The following is a 14,321-nucleotide window of genomic DNA, read 5'->3' as shown; positions in this document are numbered from 1 at the left end:
AATTTCTATGGAACTAATACGCTATAACTTTTTTTTTAAAGATTTTATTTTTTCCTTTTTCTCCCCAAAGCCCCCCGGTACATAGTTGTGTATTCTTCGTTGTGGGTTCTTCTAGTTGTGGCATGTGGGACGCTGCCTCAGCGTGGTCTGATGAGCAGTGCCATGTCCGCGCCCAGGAATCGAACTAATGAAACACTGGGCCGCCTGCAGCGGAGCGCGCGAACTTAACCACTCGGCCACAGGGCCAGCCCCATAATACGCTATAACTTTTAAAAAATTCTAGCAAAGATTTTTTTCAGTGCTGGCTTTCTCAATTTAAAGATTTTCTTACAAAGAAAATGATAAGCCTAAAAAAATACACACAGGGCCAGCTTCAAAAAATAAAGACAGGGCCAGCTTCATGGGCATGCAATACGCTTAGACGGACCACGTGCTTGCGCTACTGTGGTGGTCTTGAAATTCTTAGTAACCTTTGAAAAAGGGGATTTACATTTTAATTATGGATTGGACCCCGAAAATTATGTAACCAATTCTGAATACATCATCTTCTTAAATCTGCATGAAGATTAAATGACAAATGTCGATTAATTCTAGGCCATCAAAGGCTAGTTTATCACTTTTTTTTTTTTAAAGATTTTATTATTTCCTTTTTCTCCCCAAAGCCCCTTGGTACATAGTTGTATATTCTTCGTTGTGGGTTCTTCTAGTTGTGGTATGTGGGACGCTGCCTCAGCGTGGTTTGATGAGCAGTGCCATGTCGGCGCCCGGGATTCGAACCAACGAAACACTGGGCCGCCTGCAGCGGAGTGCGCAAACTTAACCACTCGGCCACGGGGCCAGCCCCCAAAAGGCTAGTTTATCACTTTTAAATTACATTTTGGAATTGTCCTTATATGAGAAAATTTATTGCTCCAAAGATCATTTTGTAATAACCACTAAATAATCTATGTCACTGTGCATTTGGGAAACTGAAAAATTTCTAAAGAAGCTTTAATGTTTTATGTATCAATTAACCATCAAATGTTTCCAAAGGCATGAATAAAAACAACGTGGAAGAAAACTTGGAGAAGCAAAAAGCAAATCTATGAGAATATACCAATTCCATTTCTTGTAAATAGAAATACATGAAACAAAGAATAAGGGAACAGCAGGAAAATGTCCCACTATCGTGGTCACAGCTTCTAGGCAACCCATTAAAATGACAACCAGATACAGGTAGTAACAGATGTATCTACCATCAAAAAAAGTTAAATTAAATCAAGTGAAAAATTTCAAATGAGGTAACTGTTCAATGAAAAGGAAAAAGAATAAAAATCACATCTGCTTACACAGTGATGAAACATAAAAGATGCTGCTAAAAGTTTATGTTGAAAATTAAGATATAGGTAAAGCAATCCACGTGCACTCATCCAATAAAGAGAAAACAATGAAGTGGTGGATCAATGCCAATTTTAATTTTGAAATTCTCAAAAAGAAGAAAATGAAGATTGTGGTTGATAGATTCTCTGCAATACCTTAGACAATTCAGCCAAAATTCTAGAAGGAAACAGTGTGTTCATTTTAATAACAAATGGTACATGTCTGTTCTTTAAAAGACATATGCATTATATGTTTCTTTTTCCTAAATTAGTGACTTTTGACTTGAAATTCTTAAGTTTTTATGAATGTTTTAGAAATATTTACATTAATGAACAAAATTCATAATTATTTAAGAATAAAATTTCAATTAATTCATTATGTCATTATTATTGAAATAATAGCACATACATTCCACCAATAATCAAAAAAGCCCAGGTGATTATGGAGTACTGGGGCTGGAGGAAGCCAGATATAAACAAAGATTGGTAGAGCCATCAGAAAGAAATCTGAAGCCTGCTCAACTCAAGAGAGACTTCCAGACCCTTAAGAAAAGGACTGAGGAGGTGGTGGCTATGGAATTAAATTCCGTCATTCTCCTATGGATTTCACTTTCAAGGAAAAGGACTGAGAGGGAAATTTTCAAAAATACTTACATTTATTAAATTGGTGTTGAGAAGACAATCTGAGAAATATTGTTATTTCTTTGGAGTAAAAATTTGAGAAATTAATTAACATTATGTCCCATTCCTTTCATGTTAGATTTTGCTGTTCTCCCCCTTCATATCTTTGCTCTCTGCTCCTCAGACCTCAGGCATGTTGTGGCTAGCAAGTCCTTTAATCTATCTTATGTTTACTGTCTTTTTAAGTTGAATTTTGATATTGTTGTGATATGAATTATATTTTAGTAAACAAGAACAAGTAGAAGATTCCTGAAAGTCCAGGGGTGTGAGGTCTGAGAAGAGATTTCTGGGGTTCCCAGGATGCCTGCTTCCAGACACTGACTTCCTGATATTGCCAACTTCTGGAACTCTCGCTTTGGCTTCATTTTAAAGCCTTGAACATAATTAAGTGTCTCCTCCTGTCCTACCTTTGTATGACCATGAGGCTCCTTTGTAAACCTGAAACATGCAATGTGACCAATTGTTGGCTGCTAAAACAAACAAAATTTTAGAACTCTTTATTCTGGCCTCCTATACTGAAACATAATTCATGGTGACTTGGCTAATAGAGGAATATTTTGTCAACCTGATCACTTTCCAAAAACAACTTTTCTTTCTTAACTCTACTTAATGGAGTCATGTAGAGATACTCCACGTAATTCCTTTTGCTTGATCCCACGGGAACCATCATACAAAAATTAAATTAGGATAAAAGCAGGTAGAGAAAATGTTTATTAAAGTCATTTACAGCAACAATATCAACTAGTGACTCTGATTGGAACAGATGTTCAGAGTCCAGTTTAGCAGGGGATAACGGGGTAGAGAGTAGTTGATGCATCACGGGAAGTATTAGGAACAACCAAGTTTTTTGTTGTCCTTCTTGTTAAGAAAGTCTATTTATCAAGCTAACGTGGTTCTTCAACACAGTGGAAGGATCATTCAGTTCAGCTTAACAGTTTAGGAACTGAGAACCAGTTAATAATACATGGATGTGCATGTGTCTACGTACACATACACACACTCACATGCAAAATTAGTTGCACTGAGTTTATTTCACTTAAGTGGATCTATTTATTGAATTTCCTAGGGAAAGTATTTGTTTTAAAGAATATCCCCAGGACACTTCCATATTCGTGTCCATTGAGGCATCTTAAAGGAAGTAAAATAATTATTAGCAAAGAATCCACATTCCCAATGGCTTCATCTCCATCTCCCATCCCAGTAAAAAATTTCGTGGGTCGGGAGGAACAGTGAGATCTCTGAGACTCACTACACTCGTTTCTCTACACTATTAGTTTTAACAGCCTGTTTGGTTGAACAAATTGTAAGCATGGAATATAAGAAACAAAAAATACTGCATTATGTTTGGAAATACTGGTGTCCTGTAAACATAACCTCAGTATATAAGTAGTTCTTCCGAGATGGAAACTGGAGCTAGTCCATTCCCATTATCATCTATATTTTTAAAAAGATAAAAAAAAATTCTACTACTGATAATTGCTAAAGGCAAACAGGTTGCAAAATGTTCCAATAATCTTATATTTCTGTCTTGTTACATGTTTTGTAGATAAATTTAATGCCTCAATATCAGAATAGCATATTGTTATTAAATGTTAATGCAGAATTCTAAATTTTCTAACATTTCTAGAAAAGCAAACTACTGATAATAAATTGTATTTACAGAGAACTCTTATCTACTTTAATGAATTGAAAAATCGAGCATATTAAGGCATCAAGAAATGATTATTTAAATGATTTAATTATAGCATGACATGTTTTTCCACTGATAATGTTACTAATTATGCTTTAATAAACCAATCCTAACAAAATAATTAGAGTCCAAATGTTTAACATAATAATACAATCTCATTCGCAGCTCAGACTAGTATTTCAAGTGTAATTTCTCTGTTAGTAATTGATTCTGATTTTTGTAAGTCATTAAAATAAATCAATATCAGACAGAAATAACTTGTATCATTCCAAGTATTTTTCTATCAAAATATTAATAGCACAAAACATTAAAAATATTGAGAAACATTTCTTATATGATGATTTAAGTTGATGTGCCTTTCCTAATCTAATAAATTTAAGTGTAAAGTTTTCAGATTTGTACACAAAGAAGGTCTATAAAAATAAAATCAAAGTGGAAAACATGTAGCAATCTTATGAATATGAAGGAAGAGTTCAAATAGTACCTCTTTACTGCACTGTCTATGCAAAGCCTTCTTCAAACAAATGAAAATAATGCTGAGGACTGTATTATTTTAAAATCTTCAAGATTTTGGTAGAGTAGACCATTTGGGGTCATTGTTCACTCTCTCCCCCATCTCCAACTCCGGAAGAGGGATACCCTTCTTCACTGCTTGACTTTGGTCTTTCCTGTGTGGCTTTGCTTTGGCCAAAAGAATATCTTAAAGGATCTGATTCAGCCAAAGCTTGGCATGTTTTGCACAGTTGGGCTTGCACTCCTGGCTTTTGCCATAACAATAACACACTTCAGGTCCTGTGATTTGAGGATGCATGCAACAGATTTGAACTTCAAGCAAACCCCAGCCAAATTCAGCCAAGATCAGTTGAATTACAGCTGACCACAGATGCATGAATAAGAAAAAAAAAATGCTTATTGATTATTTCACTAAATTTTACATAGTTTTTTTAAAGCAGAATTATTTGGGCAATAGCTGCTACAAAGCTGTCATTGTTCAGTATTTCTGTTATTCATACATCAGATCTACTATGTGCAAGTCAAATTATCTCTTAAAATAAATTATAACTATATTCTAATTGAAGTAAATGTTACCACAGTGTTTCACTAAATATCCTTTGGTAATTTGTTGTGTATTCAATCTCAATTGAATGCCTTCTAGGTTCCTAGAAGTATGACTAATTCTCTGAGGCTAGATCTGAAATCTTACTATAAAACCTACAGAGTAAATTCCTTTATCTTTTTATTATGGGAATGTGTTACTATAAGTAGGTACAGTCTTAGTTAATTTTGTATACCCACTCCTTAGGAAATCTCCTCATCCATGTAGAACCTCAATAATATTTGTTGAATAAAGTCAAGAGATACTGTCAGCCTTCCCTCCTCCACTTACGCAGAAGCAGACTAGTTGATAACTCCTGTAATTATTTCTAGAAAATAATCACTCTCATCAATGCCCTCATTTATTCATTTTTGTATTCCTTGTATCTGTTACTATACCTGGCACCTAGTTGGTACTAAATCAATGTTTGTTCAGTGAATGAATGGATGGATGAATAGGTAAAAGAGTACAAGAATTTTTAAATTATATTTCAAGATTTAAAACATATTATTTGTAATTAGAATGATTTTAAATATTACTGTTAATATTTGATAATTAGGGACATTCACTTTCCTGCTCCATTTAAATTTTACATGCAGTGATCAAATTAATTACAAAGTTCATTCATTTATTCAATAGATATATATTGAACATTTCTTATCTTTCCATGCACTCTGTTAGACACAATGAGGAAATATAGGTAGGTCCCATGACACAATGAAGGATTGTAGTCAAAAGGCATCACAAATGGCATTATACATAAAGGTTTATTTTAGATGAATAATACCTTAAATATTTGTCCTTGTTACAAATACAAGAAATGCATTTATAGGTTGAGATGTGATACATGATCAAATGCATCAAATTAAATACATTTTAAAATGTCAGATAAAGAAGTCTTTTTAAGAATGGATAAAAAGGGGCCGGCCCCGTGGCCGAGTAGTTAAGTTTGCGCACTCTGCTGCAGGCAGCCCAGATTTCGTCAGTTCGAATCCTGGGTGCGGACATGGCACCGCTCATCGAGCCACGCTGAGGCGGCATCCCACATGCCACAACTAGGAGGACACACAACTAAGAATATACAACTATGTACCGGGGGGCTTTGGGGAGAAAAAGGAAAAAAGTAAAATCTTTAAAAAAAAAAAAAAGAATGGATAAAAAAATGACACTTCAATGAATTAGTGTAGAAACATAAAAAAATTCACTAGGCATGAGCATAGTTGTGAAAAAGATATTGAAAATTAGATTTCTAATAAGGCTATTATGCTCTTGGACGACATATAATAACTTTGTTATTTAGTTTTCATCAATTAAAAAATACAATACAGTTACTTAAATCAGAATTTAAGTATATAAATAACTCACTTTGATATGTTTGAGATAGGTTTCACACTTTTTAATATGGAAAATTATGAAATTTAAACTATATGTTTAATGAGTGCAAATCAAATATATAAAAAACTCAAGAATTAGGTCTTCATTTTGATATCTACTAAGTACTTTAAGAATATATTTTCTAGAAATTTTAAACTTCTCTTCTGATAATATGATTCTTTGCTAAAAACCTTGAAAAGATTTTATCATTAAATTAATGATCAAAAATGAATGTGAACAATAAGAAGTCACTAGGATAGAATAAATTTAGCAACTACCTTGTTTAGTCATATATATATCTCTAATAAATTCAAATTATACTTTCATAATTAAAAGTTAACAAGCTCATTTGCTTTTATAAGATAAAAAGGAAAAGAGCATTAAAGGAAGTTAAATTAGATTTTACCATCTGTTTAAAGAGTTTCAGGCCTGGTTTGATAATATATTTCCAGATATAAAATTTCAAAATGATCATTTTTCAGAAATAATAACTGACCTGCTTTGTAAAAAGGTACATAAATGCCTATTCAAACTCATTACTATAAAACTCATGATTTGTTTTATTTCTAATGAAACTGATTAAGATCCATCACGTCAATGTGAAATACATAACAAGGGCAGAACTTATAGTCATAAGACATCACATTTCTTAAGGTTATTATAATTCATATTTTAATTTTATTATAGAACTTTTACTTAGTTTAGTTTTTAATGAATCTTTATATAGTATTTATTTCACTTCTTCAAAATCCTATACCTAAGAAACTTTTCCCATTGATCCCCCATGACTATATTCCTCTCATAAGTCAGGCTACTTTCAAGGTGCATTAACTCCTTCAAAACTATAGGGGGCCATCTGGTTAAGTGCTGCTGAACTGCAAGAAATATATCCAGAAACTGCTCTGCTCTGACGAATTACATCTTCAAAGCACGTTCATAAAATGACATTCAAGTGATTACAGAGTACATTTATTGAGTCTGCAAAGCATTATGGACTTGTAATATACCTGCAGAAAACTGAGAATATGCATGAGCCAGTCAAAAACTACATATGGCAAAGGAGTACTACAAATGCTTATTAGGTGAATTCTTTTTGGCATGCCCAACTTTGGGGTATTTGAAGTCAAATTATGACAGTTGCTTGGAGAGGACTGCACGTGGCTCAGAAACAAGAAGAGAAAAGTGAGGCTGTTTGATTGGGAAACACTATGAATTGCCATGACCCTAGGAACCCAGAATTCAATGACGGTGGTAGAATTATGAACGTGAATAAATATACAGAAAAAGCTAGAGGAGGGGTTTCTCTGGAGCGTTTAATCAGAGCAAAAAGATAAGCCAAGCTCAAACTGAAAAACTAGCCAAGTTTGTAAGATATGGCTCAAAACACTAAAATCAGATAGAGAATAGAAAGATAAAGTTTAGGATCAGAAATAATGAAGAATAGCAAACTAAGATATTTGGGTACAGAAAATGGGTACAGGGAGAGTCCACTGTGGATATTATCCAATACCTTGGCTATTTACTTCCTTGATTTTTCTGCTCTAGAGAAGCGCTCTCATAAGTTAGTTACAGAGTGCCCAGAAGAATGTAAGAGTGCACATGTCCTTTGTTAGGAGAAACTGAGACATAATGGCTTACTATGAGTTACAGAGAAAAAGATACAGTTGTTTTTTCCCAAGTAAAAATAATAATAATTTGTTGGTTTTTTTTAAAGTGAGACTGGAAGACTTCGAAGTAAGAAAAGGCTGGAATATTGAAAGGACTGAAACATTGAGGACTGTGTATATGGGGAGAATATATGTCGAGTTTGTGTAAAAAAGGGGAAGAATTAGCTAAGGAGACTGGAGACATAGAAGACCAGATTATGCAAGGTCCATATAAATCATGATAGAGAGTTTGTGTTTAGTTTTTAAAATTATATTTATACTTTTCAGAGTAATAAATATACCTAGTAAAAAATTTAGTACGAAAGGTTTATGGTAAAAACAAAAAGCATTCCTATGCCCAAGCATTTTATATATCATGTTTCTTGCTCCTGTAGGCAGTAATAATCAACCTGATTGATTGTTCTGGCATTAACCTTATATATCTAAATAACTTTTATTTAATAGGCAGTTTTCCTGTTTCTTGATAATTCTGGGCACTATTTACTGATTTTCTGTTGTACCACCACATCCGACTTTCTTTTTTCTCATTCAACTAATATAGTTTTAGCAAAGTTTGATCAAAATAATAATTGGGTTTACAAATATATTATTCACATCAGGGTGACAGTACACTATGATTATATTTCTTTCCTGTAAAGCTCTTTGCTTTCCTATAACCTATAATTGCCACGGTATCTACATATTTGCATAGTTTGCATTGTACCTATCACATCTTTCTATGTATCTATCTCATTTTTCCCTCAAATACTCTAGCAGATATGTCAAATGCTTAGTATCTTTTCCATATATTCCAACACATCACTTTTTTGATTTTTTTTCTTTTGGCTTCCAAAGTTCCCTCCCACAAACAGTCATCCTTTTCTCTATTCTGGCATACTCAATATCATGTTACCTGGACCCCATATCTTATTTCTCGATTACTCCTTTTGTCAGCAGCTTTGTACAAATTTATAATTTGTATATCCTTACCTATCTGAAAATATCTCTATCCCATATTTGATTGCTAATTTAGCTGGGTATAGAATTTCAGGTCAGAAATCAGTTGCCTCATAATTTGAAGGTATTGTTTTTCCAACGTCTTCTATTATTCTTGTAGATAAGCAACTACAAATCTGATCCTCATTCTTTGTATGCATTTGTATGAATTTGTTTATTTGGTTTCTTTTCCCAGAAGATTTTAATATCTTCTCTTCAACATTCAGGAATTTCACAATTATTGTCGAGTGTGCATGTTTTCCTTCATTGTCATGGTCACTTGGTGGGCTCAATCTGGAGTCATAACTCTTTATTTCTGAAAAAAATTGATATAATATTTATTTGATAAATTCCTTCTATTAGTTTGGTTCTTTCTTCTGAAATTCTTACTAGAATCTCCCAGAGTACAATTCTAAAGTCTCATCATTTTACTCTCTATTTCATTCTCTTTTTTTCTGTTATTATTTTTTGGAATATCTCCTTGACTTTATCTTCAAACCCCTTCTAGTGAATTTTCAATTGTTATATATTCTTATTTTCCAAAGTTCTTTCTTATTCTTTCATTGATCCTTTGAAAGCAATGTATTGTTATTTTAAGAATGAAATCTATTCTCTCATTTTTGGGAGGATATTCACGTAGCTTTTGGGCATTTTTTTACACTCTCTGTTGTCTATATTTTCTCATATCTTTTTTCTTAGTTTTTTGCTTTTGTATTTAAATTTTTCATATTTCCCTTAACTGTACAGTGATCCTTCATTGTGCATCAATATTGGGCATTAGACGCTACCTGGAAGTTATTGTAGGTAGATAGGGTATACAGAGGATGATAAGTTACCTTTTCAACAGGTGGAGGCCAGTCAGTATATGGATTTATTTTCTCTAGAATTGATCAGCTTCTTCAAAGAAGAGTTATCTGACTTTCTATATGGGCAGTGGATATCTGCATGCCAGCATTTTCAAAACAGGCATGTCAGTATATGACTTTCCAATTACTTCCTCTATGTCCTGCCCTGTCATTTATTTTGATCTCTATTCTTGCTGTAGTTATGAACCGGAAACATTTCTGGCACAATATTTTCCCAGAAAATGCACGTCTGGACTAAAAGGGAGAAAGAGAAGGTAAGTTATTTGGGATGCAGTGTTGACGGGAGTTAAACAATACTCATGTATTTAATCCCGCACTCCATCTCTGTCTTTGATGCTGTCTGGTGCTTCTATGTATCCCGGATGAATTGCCTCATTTCTTATAAGTAAACCTGTCTACATGCATTTGGATTGCAATTTATGCTACACGTCAATTTCCTTTGGCATGGAAAATGTATCAGACTCTATTTTTCCTTGTGAGTTAATACATTTATACTCACTTATTTCCATATTAGAGGGGTATTGGAAAAGAGAAGAAATGCACGTGTGGTCAAAATTTCCACGTTTAACCAAAAGTCCAAGAAACTGGATTTCATCATAATGGCATAATGTTTACTTGAATGGTTTTAAATGAGCATTGACATAATCAGTCCACCAATGGACTGATAATTGTCTATTGGATTTTGCCACAAGAGATAACTAGTGACTTTTGCAAGACCATTTCAGTGGGGTGGTAGATACATAAACCAGAAGGCAGTGTGTCCTGTAATGAGTGTAGGAGAGGAATTCGAGGTGACAACTATTGATAATTTTCTCACGATATTTTCTGGACCAGTGATTCTAAAAGAGGTTTGGAAGTTATTGTTCTAATCTAGATAGGAATTGGTGGTGGTCTCAAATAGCACAATAGGCATGGAGTTAGAAGAGGTAGATGAATTAAGCAGATATATAGGAGATGAAATTAAAAGACTGTGATGATGGATTAGAGATAAGTAAAAAGGAGAATTAAGGATGACATCCAAGGTATAGGTTTAGGCAACTAGAAAGAACAGTAGTGGGGGTAATTTACAGGAAGAGGGTAACAATTAGGATGGAGCTCTCTTCTGGCCATGTTGAATTTGAAATTTCATGGTCCTTGTCCAGTAGATAGATTGAAGTATCTGAGACTCAGGTAAAACATTAAAGACAAAGATAAATATGTAGCTATCATGAAGCCATGAGAGAGGAAGATGCAGAGAAAGAGAGAGAATGAGAAGAGAAAAATGATTGGGTGAGTTTCCAGAACACAGCATTTAAATGAATTAAAGAAAGGTACAAAGACTCTGGGGTGAGAGTAATCTGAGAGGCTGGTAGGAAATCAGGAGGGTTAAAGCAAAGAGAAAGGGGTCAGCAACATACATAACCTGTTAAATGTTCAAAAGAGATAAGAAGTGATAAAGGCTATTGGATTCTGAACAGAAAAAGATAATCAGTGAGCTTAGCAGGAGCAATTCAGGGGAATGATGGAGGCAGCAATCAGTCAGCAGTGTGTTGGGGAATGAACAGTGGGTGAGGAAGTTAAAAAGGGCAAAAATTGGTAAAACTTTACAGACATTAAGATATCAAGAAATAATTATCTTATTTAGCACTGTCTTGGCAAGACCATCAGCGTCAGGTAGGATAAGTTTTCAGCATACCAATGATTATTGCCAGTATAACAGAATGTTCTATATACAACTGAAAATTAATACCCAAATAAAATAGTAAAATACATTTGTTAAAATTTATCAGATAAATGGATTCATACAAAATATGATCTTTCGTGACTGGCTGCTTTTACTTAACATAATGTTTTCAAAGTTCTTTTGTGTTGCAACATTTCTCAGTACTTCAGTCCTTTTTACTGCTGAACAATATTTCATTTAGTTTATCATATTTTATTTATCCATTCATCAGTTGATGGACATTTGAGTTGTTTCTACTTTTCAGATATTATAAATAACACTGCTATCAGCATTCGTACATAAGATTTAGTGTAGACACATGTTCTTTTCTCTCAGATATAACCCAGAAGTGGAATTTCTGGGTCATATGGTAACTATGTTGAAGCTTTTGAGGAATTATCTATTTTCCAAAGTAGCTGCACAATTTTACATTCCACTAGTAATGTTTGAGGGTTCCACTTTCTCCACATCCTATAACACTTGCTATTGTCTTTCTGATTATATATCAAAACTATTTTGAGGCTTAAAGATGTTAAGTAAGGTGACTATAGACATACAGGTAGTGCCTACAACAGCTGGAATTTAGCCATGCGCCTTCTTCTACCTTGAAAGTCATGCTCTTTTAGCACATTGCTATATTCTGGCAAGTATATTTTATTGAAACTAAAGGGAATTTTTTTTTGGTTCTTTGAAGTTACTGAATGGGTACAATTGTTTATATATTGTTTATAACAGTTGTTCATAACATAATCCTGTATATTTATTTTTTAGATTTCATAATTCTTGAAATAATTTAAATGCCAGTGATTTCAATTTTTAGAAATACTCTGAGGGGGCAGCCCAGTGGCATAGTGGTTAAATTCACTCTCTCTGCCTCAGTGGCCTAGAGTTCCTCGGATTGGATCCCTGGCATGGACCTATGCACCACTTATCAGGCCATGCTGTGACAGGTGTCCCACATATAAAGTAGAGGAAGATGGGCACAAATGTTAGCCCAGGGCCAATCTTCCTCAGCAAAAATAGGAGGATTGGTGGCAGATGTTAGCTCAGGGCCAAACTTCCTAAAAAAAGTCTGAATTTAGTGGGAGCTAGCTGTAATTTGGAATCTCATTTTGTAAAATAAACCAGATTTTGTATTATTTTTTAAACAGAATGATTAAAGGTTTTAGCTTATAAATGGCTACCATTTCTCCTAATCACCTAAATAAAACGTATGAAAGTTCAAGTGTTCAAAGTTCTCTCATCAGGTTTTACAAACAGAAAACTTGGCAGATAAATGGCTTAAATCTTAATAGGTAATGATAGCGTGCAAGATCAGCAGCATCAGAGTGAATATAAAGTTAAATTTTCATCCAACATAAAGCAATTCAATTACATACTATTCTTTAAAGAATAAAAAATAATTTTTCAATGGCCAACCCAAATCCCATTACTTTCAAAAAGAGTTCTTAAACTTTAATTTCCAGTTGATTGTACACTAATTGAAACGGTTGACTTTATGCTGACAATTAATATTTTTAAGTGAAATGGCCGATACTGAAGTCAGTGTATTATATTACACACCTTAGAAAGTAACCTTCCATTGAATTTACTCTGGTAAACTAATTGTTAAATTAGATGACCATTCAAAGTTATTGAGTGCATTTCAAATACTTCCTTCTAAGCCAAAAGATAACTAAATGTGTTTTGGTCACTACTGCATTGCTAATACAAAATCAAAAAGTTCTTGTCTCTCGGGAATATTAATATTGAAAGACTGGGGACATAACATTGGTGTGTAGTGGAGACAAAGCAGAAGGAATGAAGGTGATGTGGTGACTCCCTGAGCAAGGAAAGGAGTTGGTAGAAGTAGAGGAAGTTCATAGAATCAGCTGGCATCCATGGTCAAATAGTTCACAATTAGCAATTGATCAATCAGTTATGATTGACTGGTTCTGCACCACCATATATTTATAACCTTTTAACAAGAGCAAAAACTTTCTAAAATGTGTTTTATAGTAAGTGCTGTAATGAAAAAAGCTTGGACAGTTTTCAGAATTCAGAAACTTAGAGATACTAATATCTCTTAAAAATCCTGTGTCATCATTTTATAGTTCTAGACCCCAACCTGACAATTATCTATTGAGATTTAAACTGGAACCTCATCTCAGTCTAGCAAAGCTCTAATGTTACTATTTATCACATTTGTATTCTAGGAACAGATTGAGAAAAATGGAAAGAGGCAATTTAGTGCAGTCTTTTTCTACATAAAATAAGAGACTCTCTCATCTCTGCTTGAACCCAGTAGGTTGTGATTATTGAAATGCATATTATAAAATATCTATATATCTTGTGGTCTTAAGCAAATGGTTATGATTATTGCTTTCTCACATTTAAAATCAAATTTGCTTTATACATGAAGACATCTTTCTAAAGAAGTTTTAGTCTCTACAAAAATGAATAACAGAAACTGACAGTATTCTTATATGTTTTGGAATTGTTAGGTTTGAAGAAATAAAATGTTACTTAAATCTACTACTTTTAACAACACTGTAACTTTTATTGGTTTTGCAATAAAAGAATTATAGAAAATTGCTGTGATATTACTTTTTATGTTTCATATTGAAAGTAAGTAAAGTGATTTCTGAGCAGTGGGTCATTATCATCCACAACTCACAGTGCTCAGCAGTTAGGATTTCAACTGCTGACATCATTTCTTTTGAAAAATGATAGATGTTATTTAATGCTTAAAGATAAATTGCTGAAAAACTGTGACTTTTTTTACTGACAACTTTGCCCTAACAAACTTAGTCAATATGAACAACAAGTTTCAAAATAAGTCTGCTGGGAGAGAAAATCTGAATTAAAATGTTCGTACATTTCTTCTCCGACCCAGTAAGAGGAATCAAGTGTTTCCAATCTATTATCAAAGG

General features: G+C 33.5%; 1 protein-coding gene across 5 annotated transcripts in view; it reads right to left on the bottom strand.

Annotated features, from left to right (window-relative positions):
* Positions 1–14,321, bottom strand: part of GPC5 (glypican 5) — a 1,278,940-nt gene that overhangs the window by 849,217 nt on the left and 415,402 nt on the right. The window contains exon 7 of one of the 5 annotated variants that reach the window (XM_044779829.2): positions 8,690–9,157. The exons of the other annotated variants lie outside the window; for them this stretch is intronic. Within the exon in view, the coding sequence (XP_044635764.1) occupies positions 9,152–9,157 (6 nt within the window). The 3' untranslated portion in view covers positions 8,690–9,151. Of the gene's footprint in view, positions 1–8,689; positions 9,158–14,321 lie in introns of those variants that run through there. 5 annotated transcript variants of the gene reach the window in all.

This window comes from Equus asinus, chromosome 11 (assembly GCF_041296235.1).
Source record: "Equus asinus isolate D_3611 breed Donkey chromosome 11, EquAss-T2T_v2, whole genome shotgun sequence".
Lineage (NCBI taxonomy): Eukaryota > Metazoa > Chordata > Mammalia > Perissodactyla > Equidae > Equus > Equus asinus.
Note: the sequence above shows the minus strand (reverse complement) of the source record. Positions and strands in the feature narration are given on the sequence as shown.